Source organism: Poecile atricapillus, chromosome 7 (genome assembly GCF_030490865.1).
Source record: "Poecile atricapillus isolate bPoeAtr1 chromosome 7, bPoeAtr1.hap1, whole genome shotgun sequence".
NCBI lineage: Eukaryota > Metazoa > Chordata > Aves > Passeriformes > Paridae > Poecile > Poecile atricapillus.
In genome coordinates this window covers 23,594,745-23,619,740 of record NC_081255.1, presented here as the reverse complement: position 1 = coordinate 23,619,740, position 24,996 = coordinate 23,594,745, and the positions used below count along the sequence as shown (strand labels likewise).

At 48.2% G+C, this 24,996-nt stretch overlaps 1 protein-coding gene across 6 annotated transcripts in view; it reads right to left on the bottom strand.

Annotated features, from left to right (window-relative positions):
• Positions 1-24,996, bottom strand: part of PTPRF (protein tyrosine phosphatase receptor type F) — a 376,749-nt gene that overhangs the window by 38,451 nt on the left and 313,302 nt on the right. For 3 of the 6 annotated variants that reach the window (XM_058842176.1, XM_058842175.1, XM_058842174.1), the window contains 9 exons: positions 24,636-24,941; positions 21,598-21,791; positions 15,408-15,434; positions 13,070-13,187; positions 10,291-10,869; positions 9,568-9,665; positions 4,044-4,297; positions 3,248-3,338; positions 61-273 (listed from right to left, as the gene is read on the bottom strand). In XM_058842176.1, the coding sequence (XP_058698159.1) occupies positions 61-273; positions 3,248-3,338; positions 4,044-4,297; positions 9,568-9,665; positions 10,291-10,869; positions 13,070-13,187; positions 15,408-15,434; positions 21,598-21,791; positions 24,636-24,941 (1,880 nt within the window). The remainder of the gene's footprint in view (positions 1-60; positions 274-3,247; positions 3,339-4,043; positions 4,298-9,567; positions 9,666-10,290; positions 10,870-13,069; positions 13,188-15,407; positions 15,435-21,597; positions 21,792-24,635; positions 24,942-24,996) is intronic. The other 3 variants (XM_058842177.1, XM_058842179.1, XM_058842180.1) reach the window with 3 other exon arrangements.

Sequence of the window (24,996 nt, the reverse complement as noted above, 5' to 3'; positions counted from 1 at the left end):
TGCACTGAGCCCAGCTCAGCTCTGCTAAGACAGGCTGTGCTCCCCACACAAAGTCCTTACCGTGTCCCCATCCTCCAGCGAGGCCAGCACGAAGCAGCGATAGCTCAGGTCTTGAGACAGAGGCTTGTTGTAGAAACCTTTGTAGTTCTTCTCATCCCCCAGGGTGAAGGTCTCAGGTAGCACATCCACTTGAGCAGCAATGTAGGGTTTGAGTCTGTCTGCCTGGCGCCGCTGCCGCCTGCTCTGACTCCCCTGGCTTATGGCCTCCAGCAGCTGCGGACAAACAAGGTGCCATCACTATTGCTGACAGCATGACACTGCCTTACGCTGTCACCTTACTGGCTGTAGCACACAGTAGGGGTGAAGGGAACAGAGGAGCAGATGACTGGGTTTGATTTGTATCTGTGGTACTAAGGAACCAGAAGCAAGTATCAGCCATTTAGGCACTGGTGTGGCATATGTCTGCAGAACCTCACTGCAAGAACCTCCACTAGGATCTCAACTTTGGAAGTGTCCTGACCCCTGGGAAGCTGATGTGGTAAATGTTAGGGCTGAGACAGCCTGGCTGTGACTGTCGCCCTGAGTTATGTGTCCCAATGGGCTGTGAGGGAACCAAGCCATGTTCTGTGGCCCAATTATTGGTCTGGACAGCAACACATACTCTCTACAGACACTGGATATGAATTACAGCTGATGCCAATGTTTAGGGAAAAAGTGACATTTGCTGTGTCCTTCCCTTCTGTCAGTGCCTCTGCATCTCACCTGCTGCTGTGTCAAAGGCAGAGCTTTGTTTAAACCACACAGAATGGTAACAGATTTCATGAAATGTTCCGAGTAAAAATAGCAAATGTCATAGTCACAATTTCATGAAAAAGGATATAATGCACAAAAATCCAACTGCACTGCTAAGAATGACTCTCAAATGTTTAAAGATCTCCTTTTCCAATGAATAAAAATGAACATCAAGTTTGGAAGAGAAATTCTAATTCAAAATGAAGGAGGAGGGCTGAAATACATTTCACATAGAAATGTATCAATGCAACATTGTCAGGGCAGACAGGGAGCATCAGAGGGGTAGGGACAGTGATGTACACACAAAGTCACGCTGCTGAGCTAGGCTTACTCCCCCTGAGGAGGAGAAGCTGGGGAAGAAACCCCTCACTCTTTCCCCTTGACAGTCCATCCTTATCCTCTTATCAGTACTCACATAGAAGCAATTTGGGAAAAACTATACCTTGTCATTATAGTACCAGAAAAAAAAAATTAAGAAAATAAAAAGAGGCTGGAGAAATCTTAGTAGTTCCACAAATGTCATGGTAATCCTGAGGGGAAAATGCAGGAAGTTTTTGGAGTGTGGAGTTTGCTTCTTATACCCATCTCTTGCATCTGGCTGAGACTACAGATCTCTGAGATTACTGAGCTCTTTGGGGCAGAAAGTGCAGCATATACACAAAACCACAGGGCTCCAGTTGTGGTTAAGGCTGCTGGAGGCTTCTGCCCCTTATACATGTAATACACAGCAAAAGACTGTGAATCAAAAAACTGCTAGGCCTGTTCAGATCCTGCAAAGTTAGAAAATTAATATTGCCTGTGCAAAATTAATTCAGCTGTTTTATGTACGTGCATTCTGCTGCACCCCTGACTGCAGAGTCACAGACTATCTTTTCTGTAAGTCCCCTGCTTTGCTCAATAGACAGGACAGACAGTGCTTAATCAAAGAGTAGCTATTCCACATTTTGTTTCCTTCTTTGCATTATGCAGCCTGAGGCCTTGTTTATTGCTTACTATTCAAACACAGCTCTGAAGACAAAATTAATAATTTCCTCATGGGCTTTTCTATGGTGCTGATCACTATACTATTACAAGCACTTCACAAACATTAATGATCTTATCTTCCAAACACCCATATGAGTCAAGATAAAAGTGATTATCCCAATTTTACAGATGGAGAACAGAAACACTGCAACATTAATGTAAAAAATGTCCACTAAATTTGAATGTCAAACTGAAATGACATTAGTTTTTTTCTTTCAAGAAAACTTAGTATTTTCTTTATAGCACTGACTGTATCCAGCTCCTATTGACTTTCTCTGCAGCTGGGGATGCTTAGGCTTTGCAAATGAGAGCTCCAGGATCTCAAACTGAACACTCAAAAAAATCACAATATGCAAGACACTGGCTGCTAATGAAAATTTTGGCTTAAATCATTTGCCTGAGGCTGGATGAGACAGAGACAGAAACTAGTTCTTTCGAGAGCTTTCAACCAACTAAAACTGAAAACCAAAGCAACCTTCCTCATGCTGGTCTTCTTTTTCTTGTGACATCTGCTATGCTGGAAAACTTCTGCAATGAAAACATGCAGGAGACCTGTGTGTGATGGTTCTCCATCACACAGCTGTGCTTCATTTGCAGAACAGAACCACAAATACACATTGTGGAACTGGAGCCTCACAAAAACGACTGTGTGATCATGTAAATAAAGCCAAGGGCTGACTTACAGCTTCTAACTGTTTGCCATTTCTGAGTGCTTCAAGCTTGCAACTTTGTTCTCTTAATGGATCTTTCTGTGTGTTACTTCTTGGAATTTTTCCTTTCCACTTTGGGAAGTGGTGTATGTGGTGTGTGTGGGGAAGAAAGAGCCCACAAAGCCCTTGTGTGGGAGTCTCCTGACACCTGCACACGTTTCATGCCTCGGGTGTCAGAGCACTGCTGGCACAGGACAAGCTGCATCTTGGGGTAATGGCTGGTGAATGCTCAAAGCCTTTAACAAGCAGGTGTGAAGAGAGCTTTACAGGTTTTGTTAGATACAGGAATGAACTCTTTATCTACACTGCAGGCTTAGGTCTTGTCCAGAGAGGAAAAAGCCTCCTGACAACAAAGCTTAATGAACTGAAACCAGTAATTTTCTCTCCTAGCTTGTTTTCAGTATCAGCATGGTCATTTCATCTGAAAAAGGGCTGCAAAGACTGTATGACCTGTGACAGGATCTGTCCTGGCCAGAGCTCTGAGACACTCAAGTGTGGTCTCCTAAGGTGGCACATTCTGGGAGGTGGCTCCTCCTTGCCTTGACTCCAGCCTCCTTCCTACATGAAGAAAGGCTGAGTGGGCACCCACAACACAGCCCCCATCTCTGATGTGCAGCCTGCACCTGTGTTGCTGCATCCATGCTGCTGCCAGGAAGCCTGGGCAAAGTGCACTGGGCTGCTTGGGAATCACTTCCATCACAGCAGCTGCTGTAGGTTCCTACCTGGTCCAGCTCCATCTCATCCGGAGTCCGCCACCGAGCAGTCAGGGTGCTGGTGCTCTGGTCTGCTGGCACAACCACGATGTAGTACCACCTGGGAAGGAAGGAAGGAAGGAAACATAAGCACTGGACCCTGAGCCATCTCTCTGGCAGGTCACCAAATAATGTGTGCTGTATGACTCAAGCATGACCTATTCCTTTCTGTGCCCTTTAAGCAGCAAAAGGGCTCAGTAAGGAAAAGGCTGGTTTCCAGCTGCACCAAAGAGGAGAATACTGCCATTAGCACTCATTAGGATAATGAAAATCTGCATACTGGGTTCCAGAGGGTGGTGTGGGAGCTGTGAGAAGGACATTTATATAATCGGATTGTAGCAAGAACCCTGGGGAAATTGTGCTTCAGCACAAGGATACCACAGTAACGAATAAGACTTCCATAAACTCGCTTTTTTAATCTCCTTGAGGCTTTAGGCATTATTTATTTAAAGGATATTATACAGTGTCAGAGAAAGTCCCTCCTGATCCTCAACTGTATTTATGCTGCTAGCATCTGGAGTATACCCAGCAGGGTGAGAGCAAACTGTCAGAGAATTGTCTTAATTTTATTACACATCAATATTTGCTCAGGAAGAGCCAAGACCGTGATCCCATGTTATGGGTAAATGCCTGCCTCTGTACCACAGCCTGCTTGGAAATTCACTCCCAGGTTACAAAATCCACATATTGGCAAAGGTCTGCCCCGCCTTTCTCTCCCCACCCCTAGCCCCCCACCCTGCCTTTGCCACCCAGGCATGGCACCTACCGAACTGGCACAGTGGTCTGCACTTTGGGAAGAGTTAGCGTGAATTTTCCTTCCTGTATGTACTTGTTTGTGGCGATGGGTTTGCTTTGCAAGACATCAGGAGCAGTGCGGATTGAGACGAGGTGCTGGAGCCCCCCTGCGCTGCTCCCACGGTTCATTAGCACAAAAGAATAGTCCGTGTCTGGCTGGAGGTCACTTATGAGTTTCTTCATTGAGTGGCCGTCCACCTCCACACTCTGGCTATTGTACAGAATCTGAAACAGGAAAAGGACATGTTCATGCAGCTGACAGCTGCTGCTGCAAACTCACACTCAAAATAGCAGTGCTAGAGATGACAGTTTGGCTCTGGGCCCTCCCTCAGGTGGTTTGGCTACTTTATGCTTTGTAAACAGCCATAAATCTTCAGCTAAAGAGCAACCCCCAGCAGAGGGTGAGCTGTGCTCCCTGTGCCTCACAGTGATGGAGCAGAGAGGGGTCATCTCAGCCTGGGTGGCCAGGGCCAGCAGTGAGGCTGGTGGTGCCACATGCCCTGCTTTTCAGCACCTACTTGGGGGAGGAATCCAGATGGCTGTGCTTTGCCCCCTCGTGGAAATGAATGGGTCTTTGTTTCTTGTCTCACGAGGCTACAACACGCAATAGGCTTGAGGTGTAAAATCCTGCCTGCTTTAAACTGGTGTCACTCCCATGTCTACCAGCTGATGCCTGGCTGGATGCTTAATGCAGATCATTCCCCTCCCAGCAAGGTGACCGGGGGGGTTACACGCCTCACCAATGATCTGACAAATCCGGCACAGGGCTCACAAATTGGTACCCAGAACGGCGGCTCTGCAGGTGTGACACCCTGTCGTCATGACAACAGATGCTGGCGCCACACAGCCGTGGGCAGGAGGTCGGAGCTGCTTTTCCCTGCCGTGCCTGCAGCAAGGGGCTGTGGGCAGGGCAGGGCAGAGCTGCTGGTGGCTGGGGGCAGTGAGCAGCCCCCAAGCTCAGCTTCCCCTCGTGGACCCCTCAGCTAACAACACTCCTCAATGCCTTGTTGTTGACATGCAGGACCCCCCACCTCCCCGCAGGCACAGCAGCCATGGGCACTGCTGGATTAGCTGCACCCAACAGCCCATCTGCCCTGGGAACCTCGATTCTGATCCTCCTGGAACAGCTCCTTACCCCAAAACCTTGGGTGCTGCCTCTGTAAATCAAAAACTCACACAGTTCCCAGAGAGAGAGACAAATGGGGTGTAGACAGCTAGAGAGGCCACAGGTTGTGTCCCAGCTGTGAAAAATCAGCATATTTCTTTGCACCAGGTGACTGTCCAACACCTGGCAGGGGAGTGCTGGATTCCTGACAGTGGTGCAGAGACACAGCATGCCAAAAACTGTCAATGGCAGAGCTGGACCATGTTAAACCATGCCAGTAACTAGGTGTTACAGGCAGAGACCACACGGTAAAACGTGCTTGTTTCAACAGTGGCCTTGAAAGAGAGAAGACAGCTCTGTGGAAGACTAATTACTTGAAATGATTTTTCACCAGCTGAGCCCACCATTCAGGCTGACTCCAGCAGCAAGGGAGGGACCAAACTTTCCTTCAAGTCCCCCTTTCAGCAGGTGGCTGAAATCTACAGAAAACTGCCAGCTTTCTAGTACAAGGGCAGCTGATTAGCACTGCTCTAATGCTCAGTGTTGGAGCTGGAAGGGGAAGAGAGGTCCTGGAAAGAGATCTGAAGGACAGTGCAGCACAAGGACCTGGCTAGGCCCAGAATTTGCAGCTCAGCTTTTGTGTTATCCAAACAGCAATACCCACAGCATGCTTCAATCCTCTTCATGTCACTTTGCATGGAGGTCAGGATAGGAAAAGAGTTCCAGCTTTTTTGTTGAGAGAAGACTCCTAACAAGTAACACAGCAGCAGAGAGAAGTCAGCTACGGAGAAGAGATGCAACCAATCTAATTTGTTGACGTGCTTCAGTTTTCAGGAATGGACTGCAAAAGTAAGCACCAAGGAACTAAAGTAACAGGTTTTCAGGGACAAAGGCCCTGCTGCTGCTCCACATGCATGAAGGGCTGTCAAAGGTAGCATAGTAGAACAGCCAGAGGGAATTGTTTTCTGTTGAGACTCCTCTTAACAGTACTCTCTCCTGGGCCTTAATCCCTTTCTCCAAAGACATGTACATCAGCTGCGTGCTAAAATGAGTGAAAAATCAAAATGAACAAATGCTTCTTGCAGCACTGGAATATCAGATAAGTAGTTGCTCTGACACAGGAGTAGCCACACCGAAGACAGGACTACTAGACTTTAAATCCAACAGCTTTGCTGTCTGGACCAGCACCACCCCTTCCAATGACATTGCAACAGTACAGGTCTAGATACACCAGATGCCTGTAACTCAGGGCGTGTCCTGGGGGAGGAGCCAGATTTCTCTTTCATGTGCTCATACAGAGATTTGAACAAAACCAAACTTCCAACACCAAAGCCTATGCTGAAAGGACGAAAAGCCCAGACTTCTGCTGCCTCTTGGATTTCTCATTATGAATTCTTCCCTAATAAAGGCATCACCAAACGCTTCTCAGTGTGCTCTAGGGAAGACACCCACCAACTGCCTGCACATGAGCATGTGCTGGGGACACAGCCATTTTCCTAGAGCAAGAAGCAGAAAAGATGGTAAGCATTCAGTTCAGAGTTTCTCTGCTTGCTCTGCACTGTAATGGCCAGGACACAGCCTCTGATTCAGAGCTGACACCAGATGATGATTTTTATTGCCATGCACAGGAATTTGCATGCAAGGACAGTGAAATTGGCATTTGCGATGCCTTCCTGAAGCATTCTCTGCCATCCCTCCTTTTCACAGCTGCTGCAGCAGTTCTGCGTCCCTTTACCTGCCACAACACATTGTCTTCTCAAATGTTATGCACCATTAGTTAAGGCCTCTACATAAACCTTACACTAATGTAAGGGCTCAGAAACAGTCATTCATGTGCAGCTGGAAGATGCCCAGAAGCTCAAGCAGGAATGCTATTTAGAGGCTGCATCATGGCCCACTGGTAACTACCAGAGTCAGCAGCAAATCTGGCCCACGGGTTCTGAACTGCCAAAGAGTGCTGACTAGCCCACAGATTGCTGTAAAATGTCATCTGTGCTGCTCCTACTCAGAGGGAGAGATTTGCAAAGCTAGGTGGGTCCAAATGTCACTGCTTAAGGTCTCATGCTTGATTTCAAGGCAGTACAGAATGTATTGAACTAAAAGATGAAAAGACACATAGTGTGCAACACTGGCAAAGATAACAACTCAATGGAGAAGTAGATGAGGCTGGAGTATTTGCAGGCAGAAGTAATTACTACATTCCATGGGACAAACTGTGAGAAAGCACTGCCCAGCATTCTCAGGGGTTATTTCCAAAACGGTATCATTATAATTTTCAAAAGGTGCTGTTCCTTCTCCCCATTTCTAAAATACCTTGTAATGCTGCCTTTAACCAATATATCATCTGTCCCACTCTTAAGCTGAAGAGTATGTCTTAGGAAATGCACTTTCCCCAAGGAGAAGGTTGTATCTATCTTGCGCTTTCCATGAAAGCTCCAGAACAACTTTTTGCAGGTGGAATAAGAAAAGGAATGGTGCCTCGGCTCCACCACAACTGCTGGGCAACATTTTACAAGGAATTTATCTCCTGGACCAGAAGAAGCTGTGGAAATTCCCCAAAGAGATCTCAAAACTTCATTATTGATTTGGCAGCAATGAAAAATCTTGAGGTCTCAGTTCATTCTCTAATAAAAAAAAGCACCAGTCCTGCCTGTGCCTCACTATTCATTGTTGGAACAATATCTATTTTAATTAAATCTGTTAAAGTAGAATATGACACCCTTTGGGACATAGATTTAGCATGAGACTGTTTATCAAGTGTAGATAATACTAATTGTTCCCATGGAGATTTATCTGCTATGCTAGTTACAGTATTAGGCTCTGGCCTCAGCATTCCACGTGCCTGAATTAGAGGAGAGAGGTGAACCTTGTTTATAAAAACACAAAATCCTGAAGGTTAAGGATTTCTTTCAACTGGCACAATTCAACGAGTTACAGTTGACCCTCTTAAGCTCCTGGCCTCGACTCACGTGTGTCTGTGAGTCTGGGAATATTAATAAAAAGAAGGCACTGTTACAGAAATATCCCTCTAACACTCTGGTTTGCATGACTGCTCTTAAGTTAGCAAGTGGCTAATGCCATCTCCCCTGTCAGCTGAGGGCTAACCTGCAGCAGGGGCAGACCTGAGTCACCCTGAGATAGCAATCACAGCTATGCAGCTAGGAGAGGAGACAGACAGGGCATCAGCATCACATCCCTGGCTCCTGGCTACCTCCAACTACTTCACCGTCCCTGTGTGGTAGTAATGCTCCAAGGGTCACACTGTCCCTTCCCAGCACTGTGCTGTCAGACAGCAATGTGGGCTTTGGGCCACAAGACAAGGCAAAATGAACCACATTGGTTCTGCAGCAGTGCCAAGTAACAGGGCTCTGTGAAGTTCCTTGCAGCCAGATATCTGAACGCTGATCCTAATGCGCCCTACATCTGGGAGAGCTTTGAATACCACAAGGTCTTCACAAAAGCCTTGTCTGCTTCAGCTAAACTGTATGTTAACAAGTGCCTGCTATTGATCAAGGTAATTCAGCTTCAGGGTTTAAACAAGGAGAGTTAGTAACAGGGAAGGGGAGGTGCTCACACACTTTGATGTGGATGTAGTTCAAGATTTCCCTTCATTTCCCTGGACGTGGGTCCCCCACAGCTCATGCAGGCCTTGTATTTGCACTTAAGGCACAGCATGGCAGGGGGCACATGCAAGGAGAAAGAGAAGTCACACTGCTTCCACCCTGGCACCTCTGCAGAGGCAGCAGATTGGTGCTGAGACTGGGAAGATTATCTTTGATGATGTGACATGTTGGAGTTGTTTCTTAATGGAGAGAAACTGCACTGAGATCTACACACTCCAGTCTTTTATCTATATAGGTGACAAGTACTGGGGGTCAGACAAGAGCAGGAAGGCAGTGTGATCAGTGTTGTCTGCACCTGCTGGATGACACCACATCCAGAACTGTACTGGTGAAAGGAGAGCAGCATTCCTGCAGAGTTCCCTCTGTACTGACACATTTTGTGGCGCTCACACCTCTAAGATCTTCAGGAAGTTTGATGATGCTTCTTCCCTTCACTCCCTGAGATTATGCATCTGCCCTGATGCTCTGAAGTAACTCATGAGGGTGATATGGATGTTTGAGACAGGACACGTAGAAGGAGTTATTATAATGTTTTATTCACTGGCTGGTTTTCAGACCACTTTGTCCTGCTAATTTTTGTGATTAAATCAAATTTGTAACTTTTCACACCTCAGTTGCATGTCAGGCATCAGGACAAGCTTGTTTAACCACTGTCATGGAGCTACAGTGGTGAGCCTGACCGATAGGACCCAGCTGCTGATGCTGCCATCCACTGTCCTGCTCACTGCCACAGGTGGAGCTTTCTCTCCTCCAAATCCCACTCTTACCTTAAAAGGCACTGCAGATTTATAGGAGTCAGGCACTTCCCAGCTCAGCAACACAGACGTTTTCATGACGGCATTGACACGGAAGTTCTTAGCAAACACTGAAATGAAAAACAAGGCATTTGAGCACTGTAAAGCCAAGTCAGGAGGGAGCCAGGTGGCAGCTCGACTCCAGGTCTCTTTGTCTAACTCAGCAGCAGAGGTCAAAGAGTTCAGCTACAGAGAAGTAAGAAATGAGGAGAAGAGAGCAGCAGCCTTTTACCAAGTCTACGGTCTCCAGAGGAGTTCTGCTTTTTGACTATACTTTTCAGCATCACGGAAAGAAGTTGTAGGCTGAACTGCAGCCTTTCTCCGTCCCTACTCCACTCACACTCCCTTAGCCCTTCATCGTGATCAAACAGCAGTGTTATTCAGGTACTGGATCTGCAGATGATCCTATTCAGCCACCTGCTCTGGTTCAACCAAGAGCCTTTCATGCACAGATAAAACATCCAAGTGTGCCTGTGGATGCAATTAAGGTACCACCAACGCCCCTCTCCCCCCAAATGGCAACTTTAGAAAATCTTCACTGAGCCTTCCCCCACTGAACTAGTTTTAGACTAGGGAGCCGCACAGTACCTGATCACAACAGTCAGAGCAGAGGGGAGCGAAGCCTCATGAACCAAAGCAAAGGTCCCTGTCCTGGAGGCAGAGCTTCCTGTTAGGGTTTGTTAGAGGGGCACTTACCTTGCTCTACAGGCATGGTCCGGGACTGGATGCTGGGGCTGAGTGGCCCAGCCCCCTTATTGGTGCGGGCCCTCACTTTGATGTCGTAAGTGGTATCAGGTTTCAAATTTGTCAAAGTGATACTCGTGTCCTTGGTGATGTTAACCAGGTCCTGCTGGCTATTTATGTCCCTGTATACCACTGTGTAGTTGACGATCTTGCCGTTCCTTTCTGCCAAGACCGGGGGGTCCCAAGCAACTTCTGTGGTGGAAGTGGTGAGACCCACCACACGCAGGTTCTGTGGGAAGCCGCTTGGCACATCTTCAGCAGTTGTGATCTCCTTCTCAAACTCTTCTCCTGGGCCAGCTCTGTTCTTGGCAGACAATTTGAAGAGGTAGGTGGCCCCCTTGTGCAGGTTCGTCACTGTGTAGTGATGGTCTCTCTTCCCGAAGTCTATCGTGTTCATTTTTTCCTCATCCAGACGTCTGTACTGCAGCCGGTAACCCAGCAGCTCCCCTACCATCTCCTTGGGTGGGTGCCACTGGATGAGGGCTGTGTTCATGGCTGTCGTGCTAATCATCATGGTGGGCTTCCCCGGGACTGCAACATAAACACACAATGACCATCTATAGCCTGGGAGGAGGGGAAGGAAGGACCGCTTCCGTGCTGCTCAGTCCGTGAGGATTGAGGAAACTGGGAAAGTTCAGACAACAGGGTGAAGAGGATGACAGACAATTCACAGGGATAGAGGCAGACTGACCCTAATCCGGTGGTGAGGGAAGCTAGAGCCAGCCAACTCTTGGTTGCCATTTTCCCATGTGCTGCCATTTAAACCGGAAATAAATTCAGCCATATCCAGCCCCAAATTCATCCCCTTTTACAGGAAATGTTTAAGGTACCTCAAAGCATCACATTTATCTCAGAGAAGATCTGAATCCTGTCCTCCCAATCAGTGGTCTTCAGACACTCCAGCCAGTGCACAGCACCAGGTCATGCTGGCCCTGATGCACTGTACCACAACAGACACCCCGAAGCCCGATTCCAGCGCCCTGGTCTGTCTGGAGGCAGACAAATTTCATCCTGAAACCTTGCAGTTTTACCATCTGCAGAGGCAGCGAGCAGAGCTGGGTGGGCTGTTTGCCATCAGAATATATTTTGGTTTAGTTGAGAAGTAGATTCGTGATGTCAGTGTCGATGTGAGAGGTGAACACAAGCATTCCACAGGATTTTTGCTTACGCTGCACGAGTCAAGGGGTGTTGCCGTCACCGGTTAGGAACTGATGGCTTTAAATTGATGGTTTAATACCTTGATCTCCTTCAGTTAAAAAAAGGATGCGTCTTCACATCAGCTCAGATTTGTAAACAAATCAACTGATAGGGAAGATACCCAGAATCAAAGGCATGGGGCCAGAGAAATGGAAAAAAAAAAATGCAGCCAAACCCAGTCAAATATCCTTGCAGTTTTTTGAAATGTATGAGCCCGAAGTCGAGCACAAGAGAAAACCGTATTTGCCAGAATTATGCCCCCCTTTTGCCATCAGAGGGCGACACCAACGCTCCCCTTTGAGGTCATGCCTGCAGTCGAGCCTGTACGAGGGCCCTGAAGGCGCTTTTGTAGGTATTTAAGAGATACAATTACATTCCCATTGCCAGTGCCATCCCCCCTGCACTCATAATACAATGTCTAACAGCAGCTAGTATTAAGGGACACAGTATTTTTAAAGCTGATTCCAAATATTAACCTTAAAATGTGCATCATAACACGGGAAGATCCACTGTGGTTTACAGTACAACACTGGGACGTTTAGGAAGCTCTTCCTGTTTATAGGACAGCTGTAGCAATTTGATGAACAGAAAATACATCATGGCAAGGCACCAGGGAGACAGCATTTGAGACTGTGACAGTGGAAACTACCTCTGGAGCTCCCCATATGCAGTGCAGAAGAGATAGCAAGCTGTTCCTTGTTTAAAAGCGCCAGGAACAAACGCTCTCAGTTTGCACAAGCTGCATTCCCATAATAACAAGTGGTAAATGCTGTTCCTGTGGCTGGTGTGAGAAAGCAGCAGGATTACTGGTTGTAGGACAGGCTAGTGAGTGGACAAGACAGTGTCAACTAGCTGGTACCAGTGCCAAAGGCAAGCTTGACCTCACCTGGAGGGAAGCGCCAGATGACTCCTGGGTGCCCCTGATCCAGGTGCAGGTACAATCTTACTGAGACAGCAGAACCGAACTGGCTGGGATCACCAGCACCTACAAGTTGTGTCTGCAGCACTTCTATGGCAGATTTGTTGCAGTCCAGGTTTTAGCATGGCTCTAGGAGCAGCCAGGCTCAGCTATGTAAGTAGCATCAATGACAGAGGGGAACTGAGAAGCACTTCTTAGGAGCCCTCTGTGCCAGGGGCCCTTCCAGGCAGCACTGCAGTCACCACAGGAAGCAAGAAATGACACTTGTCTAAAGGAACAAGGTGAGGACAGGCCAGCATTCCAAAGCTGAGGGAGGGCCTGGACTTTCAGGCTTCCTCTTCCCAAGTCTCTGGACTATGCAGATGAGCTCAGACTCCTGAGTTTCACTGCTCTCTCACCAGCCCTGGTAGCGTCTCTCCATCTGTTTGCTGCACTTTGCTCAGGTGATCCAGTGGCAAAGCCTGTTAAGTATGGGCTGGAGATCACACGAGTTTGTACCTCTGCAGCATCTCCAACCCTCTTGCTTCCTCCTGGCCTTGGCCATACTCCCCACACACCTCTTGGGAGGTTTTACCACCTAGCTACGAGGCTATGACACCTGCTCCCCACACTCACCTGCCCCTGTGGTGGTGATGACTTTGGGCTTGCTGCGGGCACCATCTCCTTTGGTGGTGTAGGCAGCAACTGTGACGGAGTAGGTGGTTTCTGGCAGCAGGCCTCCAATGACTGTCTCCTGGGAGTGCATTCACGAAGCAGAGAGGAGGCAAAGGAGAAGAGCAAAGACTTGTTACTGGAGTGAGCCAAAGGAAGGCACCAGGGTCAGTGTCTCCAACAGCAGCACACTGACAACACTCCCCAGCTCACACTCACACATCGTGCTCAAACACACATGTTGCACAGAGCCAGCAAACAACTGCTGCCACTCCAACACTCACCTTCCTCATTTCCACCCCTGCCTTTAACATTTGGCCTTTCCAGGGACCCACCAGCAACCCATGTCAGCAGCTGTGCTCTCCCACGGCTTCTGCCAAGAGGGAGATCTGATCCAGATATGGTTCTGTGTGAAAGCTAAGTAAGAGGACTATGGAGCTGTGAACCAGAGCAAAAGCAAGTTCACCTGGATATGAGAATCTCTTGGGGGCTAATTCCAGGTTTTTAAAGTTGTCTCTTGCAGCAGAGCCGTGGGGAGCACAGGGAGGCAGAGCAGGGTGGGGGGCCTCAGGCAGGGAGCACCTGCAGCTCTAAGCATTGTGCTCTCCCCTCCTTGCCAGGCACTGGGTTGCGGGGATGGGATAGGTCAGTGCAAGGCCCCGGCAAGACCTGGAGGGAAAACCTGCATCGTGGGAGGTCTGGGAGGGGGCGGACTCACGGGTACATCCTTGCATGCTCTGGCTTCCTCTGGGCAGGAGGAGGGCATGGCTCCACACTTCAATTTGAGATCAAAGAGAGGAGCACTGCTCCTCCCTCCTGGCCTCCAGCAGCAACATGACTGGTGCCAAGCCTGGCTGGCCAGGCCTGCGAACAAGTGAGCACAGTGAGCTCAGCAGCTCGGGCAGGTACCCCTGAGCAGCATTCATCTGTGGGTGCAGTGGGAGTGTCTGGGCCATTAGCACTAATAACCCATTGGGTCAGGGAGCAAGAGATGAACGGGAGGTGGGGTTGGGGAAGCTTTTGGAAAGGAGGCAGGGGCTCCATGTTGGTTATTTACCCCTTCAGACAAGGAGAAGAGCAGAGCTGGAGAGGGTTAAGTTTGAGCTGCTGAGAACAGGCAGCATGGGCACTGTCAGAAACTGCTCCAGGGGCCTGACCCCTGCCCAGGGGCTCCTTGCCAGCTTGAGGGGTATGAGGGGTGCCTGTGGTTGCTCTCAGAGCTCAGCCACTCTCCCATCACTCACTCGCACAAACACCCACGCTATTAAACCTGCTGATTTCCAGTCATTGCTGCTGGTTCAGGTTACCTGCCCAGGCTTACTCATCAAAATCACCACGTTACCATCGCAGAACCAGCCAGCCCAGAGAAGTATCAACAAGCACCAACAAGAACCCCGCCAAAATCACCGTGTGAACCAGAGTCCGATCCCAACTCCGCCCCTGCAGCAGATCGTGTGTGCGGGTGAGCGGACGCACAGTCCGATCGGTGCCAGTGGACCCGCAGGGAAGCACTCTCACAAAACCTGCAGACTCTGAACGTCCCAAGAGAATTCACTCCTCCCAAACCCATGCAAAGAGAAATTCTCACGCAAAAGCATGCCACCGGGAGCAAAGCAAGCAAGCTGGGAGGAGGGGAGAGAGACGAGGGATGGATGAAAGAAGGTCTGATTGCATAATGCAAACACAGTGCTGTCATGACAAAGCCACTCCGAGCAAGAATGCTCTGTATAAAGCAGGAGGAGAAATGCATCGTGCTGGGGAAGCTCACAGTAGGGCACATAATTGAATTGCTGACTCTAAAAAGGTCATTTTCTAGTTTGTTCCTCCAAATTTATATCTCAGAATTATATGGGGAAAAATTGAATTTAACTGTTGAAATGTGATTGTTTTCTTATTACTATCTGTGTTTCAACCAAAGGTCATGGTTGAGGGTGTAGGTTATTTCTCATGACTACGATCAATGTGGTTTAAAGATTCTGTATCTAATTTTACCACATAACTTGGTGGGCCAACTACTGCAGGATGAACCTCCTGAGTCGATCACTTGAACCTGCCTAAAACTGCACTGCAACAAGCTGGAAATACAGATTACAGGAAATGTCAATTGCTTTTCTGCATTTAGGAGCAATCTAAATGCCAGTTTTCTCTGGATTTGCTGCTTGCAGAAGGTTTCACAATGTAACTCTCCAGCCTCATTAAGGGAGTGAAAGGAATGTTTTGACAGTACTGTGTCTACAAAATTCACAAATCGATTTACCAAACCCCTCTCTTCCAACCTGGAATACACACAAGTGGTACTTACATGGTCGACGGAGTCCTCAGCTCTCCACTGACGAGGGAGAAAGGAAGGAGGAGAGAAAAATGGAGACACAGAATTTTAAGGGGCAAAATGTAGGAAAGGGATGACAATGACGACAACAGCAGGGGTTAGCAGAACTGGGTCGGGGGAATTACAACACTTATACACAGAGGGTCACTTGACACAGGCCGTGTCAAGGGAAGAAATGGCATAGAGCAATTTTTGACATGCCGCTAGCCTGCGCAATGAGTCTGAGATCATTCACACAAAAAAAGAGCTTCCTTCTCACTTGGGTGGAGAGGTCATCCCTTACTTTTTGTACTTTACAGTACTTTCCCCTTCTGGCTTTGTTTGCATTTTTCTGCCTTTTCCATGAGCAGAAGCAGGAAGGGATAGGTTGTACCAGCTAGGTTGTGAGGGTGACTGCTGCCCACAAGTCACAACAGTTTTGCTGCCTAATCTCCAGTTTCTGTTCTAGTGATCCTCCAGCCACCATCTCTTGTTGAGAACCAAAGACTTCAACACACAAAACAGAGGCACTCTCTGCAGGAAAGCACCAATGCAGCATTTCTAGAGCTTCTTTTTTTCTGTATCATTTGCAACAAAATGCTCTGGGGACTTCAGAAAACTGAAACATCTGTCAACAACAGTGCAAGAGAAGCTGAAATCCCACAGAGAGCTTCACACTAAGTGCTCCTCTCCAACAGTGGTGTGTGGCTTGGAGAGAGGTTCAAACTTGTGCATGTACTGAGGAAACACTTCTCACTCCCAATTACACAACACCAAATGGCAAATGCTCATTTGGCAATAGCTGGCCTGCAGGGAAAGCTTCTACACAAACTATTTCCCACCAAAAGCTCCCATGGATTCCTGGCCATGGCAGCTCAACATGGGTTCTGAACTCTTCTGGCTGGATTTGGGGTTGTAGGGCATCAAAGCTGCATTGGGATGGTGAGACAGTAGAGCCTGGCTGCTGCCACGCATGCCCGCAGCAGTGTTCTTTGTGGTTGGTGCACCAAAGAAAGGCTTGAAGAGATCACACAGAACTCTCTCAGCCAAGGTGATGTGTTACAGCTCACGTTACTAAATCTGCCTGGAGGAAGCACTGCTCCATGGGTTCAAGCACAGAGATGAAAGTGAAGATAGGTATTATTGCCCCTGATTCACAGTGTGAGCCCTGGCAAACCTTGCTTCTCAGCCTGACCTGCCAGCTGTGAAACTGCTCATATACCAACTTCCTCAGGACCCTGGGAAGCTCAGCTAACACTGCTGGAGTGTTTGGGAACCTGCAAGTGCAAAAGAAGCACTAAACTGCATCAAAGATACAAGTTGCCTTTTGAACTCGGGCCATTTGAAGTGGCTTTCGAAGGCTGCAGCCTATCACAGTGGCATAGTACTCACCTCAGCAGTAAAATACATGACATACTTTCAAAATATTTGCTAGTTTAGTCTCTAAATTCAGAGAGAAGAAGCTGTTGGAGAAATGTTCCTCTAAGATTTTATTAGAGTTCACTTATTAGATGCCATGAGACTGCAGTAAAATTATCCCCTAAACCATCTTAACAGTAAATTTCAGCAAAGAGGGCAAGTTGCCCCTAAATACTTTCTACAAAGCCAAGACCCTCACTAAGTATCATGCTGACTAAAGGCTCTCTTTCCAAACACATCTCAGTGCTATTTCCACTGTTGCACAGTTAGCTGAACCCAGGTCATTGCTCTTTATGTCCCACCCGTGCAGCCAGCCCAGGCCATGGTCAACAGCCACACACTCTACCCTGCTGATCTAAAAGCTGGCAGAAGTGCTGCCACAGGAAGGATCCCAGGCCTGGTACTCACTTTTACAAAAGCATGTCCCTAGAGGGTGAAAGCCACGTGGTTGGGAACACCCCAGCCTGCCTCCATGAATACAGGAGCAGAATGTGACACCTCACTGAAAGGAACAGCTCAGGAGGCCTCCCACGCCATAGCAGGGAGTTTATCACGCCCTAGGATTTTAAACCAAGTGTTTAATGTTCAAACTCTGTTTGCTCTAATGTTTCAGTGGACTTTAATCTTGCATTAGATCAGAGTGCAAAGAAATGCCTTGAGATCTGTGCTGGAGTAACAACTGGAAAACCAGGCCTGCATAAATACCTTGGTATAAATTCAGTTTCATTACGAAAATTTAATCTACAGATCAAAACACTTTCTTCCTTAAACTAGCTCAATTGCTTCTTAACTGTTTAAGGTTGGTCAGTAAGACAAATTGATGTGAAAAGCCCAGGAGCAGTCATAAAAAGAGCTGAGAGAGGGCTGTGTGCATGAGGCCCGATGGCTCTGCGAAGTGCTAAAGCTAACAGTGTGTATTTATGGCAGCTGCAATGCTTTAATGTTTCATTTTACACTTCAACACAGCATAGTCATGTCTCACCAGGGAATGTCTGTTTTCCCTGACCAAGGCTCTTGCAGAAGACAGATTCAAGCTCTCAACAGTCCCAGCTATGGGAAGGCAATATTGGTTTTCCTGCAGATCCCTCTCCTTTCTGCTTCAGTCACTGTGGTGCCACAGTGGAACTTCTGACATAAGCTCAGGTACTCAGACAGTGAGATGCAGAGGGGTCTGAGGGTATCAGAACTTCATCTTGGTCCTTTACTTTAGTGCCTCTTGGATGATGCCTTACAGTTTTTGTTCCATTTAAGAAGCAAAGAACATCCCACCTCCATGCCAGACTCTCACCTAGACAAGTACACATGTATGAGATGTTCCAAGTACATTCAGAGAAAGGTCCTTGACTATCATGCAATGAAGAGGGAGGCTATAAATTCCTCAGTGTTGTGCCTGGGGTAGGTACTGCTCGGGGAGAATTTAAGTCTCTGCTTTCTACTTTGATCTCAATCCAATAGCTTGAAGTGATTGCCATTTCTTCCTCCTGCTCCTCTGGAGCAAGCTGGTGGAATGTGCACTCAGTTTGCGTGCTGGCTGGTGAAAGTGCTGCTTTCAGAGACCACACCACCCTCCTGTGAGCCTGCAGCCCTTCTTGTGGGTGGCACATACCTTTCCTGTGCCATGACTCTGCACAGCAGGAGGAGAAGGTGGCAGGAGTCTCTTCACAAAGCCTGACCTCCGTGTAGCCAGCTGTCCCAAGCCAGCCCCACAAAGTTGTTTGGGCAGTCTGGATCTACAGGGATGAAGGGGTTCAAGCCCTCTGCCCCTCCTAACATGCAACAGCTGCCCAGAGATTGGAGACCAAGGAAATGAGGTGGGCCCTGCCTGCCCCTGTCAAGCTTAATGCTTGTGTCCCATGGCCCTGCTATCCCTTGCTCCCTTGAGCTGGTGAGGACCTGAAGTAGTGGTGGAGCGCAGCTCCTGCAGTGGGCTCTTTTCAAAAGCTCTCTCTTGGTGCTTGGATGTGCTTTATGCAAGACCCAGGGCACAGAGATGAATCTTCTGCCATCACCCACCATGGGACCCGGCTGAGCCATGACAGGCATGGCCCAGGCAAGAGGTGCTGCAGGTACCTGATCCAGCTCTGCAGCTGCACACACCCCGGGAGCTCCTCCACAGGGTAGGGTCACATTTGCTTGTCCATCAGGCTGTCAGTAGGAGGTGAGAGCTCAGACTGGAAGGCACACAGAATCCTGACAGAGGTAATCAGTCACAAGCACAGCTACGGAGGGGAGGGAGAGGCCTCAGCTCCATCACAGGACCTTCTTAACAACTGATTACTCTGCCTAGGCAGGAGGCTGTAAAATAAAATCTCTCCAGCACCAGGGCCCCCATGTCTCTGCTGATGTTTTAGTCCTTTCCGCTCAAACGGTTTTGAAAGCTCAGAATCCGTATTATCTGCATAGCTAACATCTCCGTTCCCTTACCGTCTTCCTTTCATCTTCGTTTACTCTCTCTCCATTTCTCATCTTCAATAAGGAAAAATCATGAGTCAGCTTTAGTATCAGTGTCTTCACACTGCCTGCAGGAAGCAGATTATGTGATACATGCCTACTCAAATCAGCAGACAGCCTGGCAAGGCAGGAGCAGGGGCTCTGCCTACCTGTCCAGGACTTTCTTCTCTGACCCAAAGATTTTCAATCTGTTTCATTTTCTCCCTCTGCACTGGTTTAAATGTTTGTGAGTGTTTATGAGTACTGAACTGCGGCCATCTTTATCTTATGATCTTCAGGGGCAGGTTTTCCAGTGTATCTTTTTGTTTTCTCTCATAGAAAATAACTCTTCCAGGACTACTCGTTCAAGTTTCATCTGGCTGTTTGCAAAGACACGCACTGCTGTACTGAAAGATGGCACCTCTTACAGGGTTCTTCAGCATCTGGAACAGATGTATTTCATCACAAGCACAGGTCATGCCTGGCTTCTCACTCTTTTGGGAAATAGAGATCTCTTCTGCCAAGTCAGTGAAACCTCTTCCCTGCAGGGCTGTCATTAGCTTATCCCAAGAGTGACATGACTCTTTCAGAGTAGTTGCTTCTCTGCAACTATCATTTTCACTTCCACCCAAAAATTACAGCGGATGAGTTCAGCACCATACACAGCAGGAAAAAATATCACAAAAATCAAGAACTTTCCCACACAAATTCACCAAATATAGAAGACTGGCAAGTGGCCTGACAGGCCAGGAAACTTCTAGGAACTTGCCTCCTTGATGTACACATTCAAACTAATGCAAAATCCAGCACTCCTTCAAAAGTTTCTGGCTCTAGCATCCTCATTCTGCACATCAGCATGGGATTTCTCTCTCTGAAATGTATGAGTAAGGAGTGAAAGCAGAACTGGCTGGGCAAGCAGAAAATATTTGAAAACACCAAGAAGAAAAACATTGCCAACTTCGCCCACCTACACTTGGGACCAACCCATTAACTCCAAACTCCAGCTGAACAACACAGCCTTAACTGTTCTAACAACACAGAGGATTATATTCTCCTGGAATAAGTAAAGGGCAGGAAGCAGCTTCTCCAACTATTAAAAGCAACATCTGAAACATAAACAGAGACGTGCCCCAGACAACACTGCAAGGACCCTCAAAGTCTTTTCTCTCTTTAAAGTTTTCCCTTCCACATTATAACTGAGTTTTATCCTTTGGAATATGAATGGGGAGTAAAGCTGCCTCTGTGCACTGAACTCCCCACTGACAAACGCATAAATGATTCACAGCTGCATTCAGGAGACAGATCAATTAATCGTTGCAGCTCTCCAGTATTTATACTGGGCATCATTCAAGCAAGTCAGCTCTGAATCGATTCCTTGTTGCTACCAACAGCAGCAGATCCTGTTCTTCATTTATATGATTATCCTAGTTGAGAACAGTGTGGGCCATCCAGGATAAAGGACCCCTGCTCCAAAGAAGAGTTGTATTTCATAGCACACAGGGCACCATAAACTTCCTTGGACCTTGGGAAAGAGGCAACTGTGCATTCCTGGGCTGTGCAGAGTGCACAGCCATGCCTGGAGCAGTGTGTGGGAAGAGGGCTGCAGCTCATAGCCAGTGAGGTATCCAGGAGATTGCCTAAACATGAAGAGATTGTTGCACGGGGATTGCAGAGGACAAAGTCATTCACAGAGGATGTGGGCCATCACCTCATTTTCTTTCTTCCTTCCCAGCCTTTCCCAGACTAAGCTGGTTTCACCTACAGTTTGGTTTCAAGAAGCAATGCCACATCAAGGCCCTGCCCTGCAGAAGCAGGAAGGAGGGGAGGCTTTGCTGAGCCAGAAGTGCTGTTCTGCCTGGCATGCTGTGCCCATACAGGGGTGCAGAGCCATCCCCGTGGCCCACAAGCAGGCAGCACCTGAGTGGATGCTATCAAGAAAGATGCTCTGCCCTAAACATCATCAGCATCACAAAGGAAACAGACTCAGGGCTTATTTAAAACTTTCTGACCATTTATAAACGGACTGGCAAAGCTCAGTTTGCTCCAGCTGCAGTCCTCACAGGATGTGGCAGGCAGAGAGGTACATATCAGAGAAGGGGTAAGAGAGGAACATCATCCAAAACATTATCTTTTCCACAGTAATCCTTTCCTGATTAAACCTTTTACCCATGTTTAAGCTACAGCTTAAGGATAAACTGTTTGCCTTGCTCAGGAAGGCTGAGTCCCATGCTCTGGAGCTGCAAGAGGAGGCCAAGAAATACTTGGATCCAGCCAGCCTGCCCTCTGCAGAGAGGGAAGGTGCCATGCCCACCGTCTGGTGGTCCCCACACTGTACCTGTGCTTCTGACAGCATGACGTCCTTGATCACTGGCTGCCCTCGGGGCTCGTTGTTTTCCAGCTTCACATAGGTAACCTGATACCCTCGGATCTGCCCATGCTGCTTGTTGGAGATGGGCAGCTTCCAGCTCACCCGGATGGCAGTCGAATTCACAGACTCCACCTCCACCTTTCGCGGTGGGGCGCTGGGCACTGCAACACACACGGGACAACAGTTAGCAGGTACCACACAATCACTGTCACTACCTCTCACTCCTTTGCTACCTTCCCCCCACCTCACTGCCCCATATGAGCTTCCTGTGCCTGCCCAGGACATCACACTGCAGTCTTGCAGCATGACCACAGCCCTGACCCCTTCCCTTTTGCTACTCTCAGTAGGAAAGAGCATACTTGTAATATACAGGAGCACCCCTAACAAAAGTCATTGTGCTGAATCAGACCCATTGTCCACCTATCCCTCACATCTCCAGCAGTAGGGGAGCAAGGAGGAATACAAGAATACAGCAGAATATAAATAACACGGTGACCCCCTGCAGCTCAGGGTACCCTGGGGCACAAGCAGGGGTTTTAAAGCTTTCTTTCCATCTTGCCTGACACAACACTTCCTCTCAGACCCATCTAAACGCAGTCCAAGAGCCCCAGGTAGCATGACTGGGTGTTGAGTCTGTTTTGCAGGGAGCCCTGGTACCTGCCACCAGCCAGAGCACACACGTGCTCTTCCCCTGTGACAGTGAGAGGTTAATGAGGGGGAAAAGCACCATCCTAAAACAATAACCCAGAGCTCAGAGACAGCAGTCACTGAACTCAGCCAGATAAAGGGGCCTGTGGGGATTGTGACAGCTCTGGGGACTGTATTTCATGCATGGCTAGCTGAATGCTTTTTGATAATAAAATGAAAAATTACACTGCCCAGAAAATATCAATTTTCTTGCAAGGTGAGGCCCATTTAAAAATGTATTTATACCCTATTTACCATTTGGAAAAATTACCTCGTTATTATATTTTGCTCTTGCATTGACTGTGACAAAAATGCCAATTCTAAAAAATTAGCTTCTCAGTTGCTCCTGGAAAACTCCTTCTGGCTGAAGCAGCTGGGAGTAGAGGTGTGCACTCTGTGGAGGATACTGATGCTACCCAAGTGCCCAGTACCAAGTGAAGGACCTGGCCTTCATCCTATCTCCTCATCTGCAGAACCCTTTTCACCTTCCATCGCCCTGGGAAAATCTGAAGGTTTGGAACCTCCTATGACCCAATTCTCAACACAGCAAGAAATCAGTATTAGATAATTAGGGATGGATACCTGACAAGAAGACGTAATGAGTATTGCTATTTCAACCAACTAAATGGGGAGAAACAGCTACCCAGCAGGTAAGCACAGTTTTTAAGCTGCAGGGCAATTCATTACTTTTCCCCAGATGTCCTTTGTAATTGTAGATAATTTAATAAAATACAGAAAAGAGGAACAGAGCATTTTAGTACCATGAGACCAACTCAAGGTATGGGAATGGAGGGGGCTGTGCTTGAACAGTTACCCCCTTCTGCCTGGAGCAGCCTATGCTGTAATCCACAATTCACTTAGTGCAGTGACCTTCCACAAGCCACAGGGCTCTCCTGCCCTGGCAAGACACCTGCCCACACACAGAGCTGGGAGTCCAAGCGGAAAACAAGATCCTCCCTGAGAACCAGACAGAAGCTGTGTGTCAAGCTCTGCTGGCATGAGAAGGCAGGAGGCCTCGGCAGGACATGATATGGGGATCTTGCAGGGACACAAAAAGATGTGAATATGAACAGACCACAGTGATTTGAGGAACTCTGTCCTACCCCACTATGGGAGGTATGTGCTGCATCTGAGATCCAAACAGGGAAAGTTCAATTTGTTTTCAGACCATAGTTTAGCATTTCTTATTCCTTCATCATGAGTATCTACTGAGCATCAGCATGTCAGAGGAATATAAAAATCACTCCTGACAGCTATGCTGGAATGTCCAACCACGGTGCCCAAAAACTAACTGAGAGAGCTTGTTGCGACATTTCTGGGGTAACAGCTTCCCCTAGGCGACAATTCTGCTGAATGAGAACTGAAGCAAACAATACAGGCAGCAGGACACACACAGATGTGTTTGCCAGCCCAGGAATGCAGTCAGCAGGCATTCCCAGACGCCACTTTCAGAGCCATGGAGACATGGGGGACAGTAGCAGCCCATTTAGGGGAACTGTAACATGTCTGGTTTCAATTCCCTACAGAGATCCTGCTTTCTTTGCCTGGACACTCCATCTCCTTCTTCTCCCATTAAATTTGCAGCTTTCTTGGGTCAGCATGAAGCCACAGGAGCTCCTACTGTCACCCTGAGCTCTGGCACTTTCAAAGGAAATGGCTTAAATCATGATGACATAACTGACAGCCCTGCTAATACAAAGCAATTTCTCTTTAAAGCTGTCGTATCCAGTAAAGTGCTCTGTACGTGTGGTATTCTGACTCTTGAGTGGAAGAGCAGCTTTATATAAGCTGTGGCTTGCCTGGAAGCTGGAGCAGGAAGCAGCTTTCCTGCAGTATCTACAACTTTCAAATGGATTGCTTTCCCCCTCTTTAGTTTGCTGGATTTCAGGTCAACAAGTAAACTTTAAGTCCTGATCTCACAAGAGAAGCCTTTGGCTGGGAGAGCTCATTCTACCTTCAAGAAAAAGGAATCCACCACCACCCACTATAAAACCACAATGGAAAGCAGAGCAATGCCTCCCTGCATGCACAGGAAGCACTGCTGACACAAACAGGACCCTGAAGGACCACGATGGGATGGATATCTGACACAACCTGGAGGCAGAGCAAGGGCCAGCAAAGCAATTCCCCAACCCCACTACAGGGCAACTGTTGAGATCCGCTCCCTGGAGCATTGTTGCTGACAGCCTCTGGTCCTGCTTCAAAGGCGCTCCCAGGTCAATGTCCCTGCTCCCTTTCCCCCCTTTTCCAGCAGCTCAGTTAGGAGAGGCCCGGTTAACCCATGGCAGTAGCTGAAGGAGCTGGTGAGTAGCACCTACCATCCTCGTCAGTGCGCACGTGCACGGGGATGCTCTCCGGTCCTGGCCCCACATCGGTGTGAGCCCTTACCCACACCTTGTATTCGGTCCATTTCTCCAGGTCCTTGATCTCCCAGCTGGAATGCTCCCGTCCAATGCCATCCACCACATGCTTGGTGTTGTCATCTCCTTCCACTGCCTGGTAGGCAATGGAGTACTGGGTGATGACCCCATTGCGGCTCTGGGCGGGCGGTGGCACCCAACTTACCCGGATGGTGGTGGAGCTGGTGCTTACACACTCGACTTCTTGGGGTGGGGCGGAGGGGGCTGGGGATAAATAAATGAAGTGGGGAGATGAAGGGAAATGAATGGAAGGATGAAC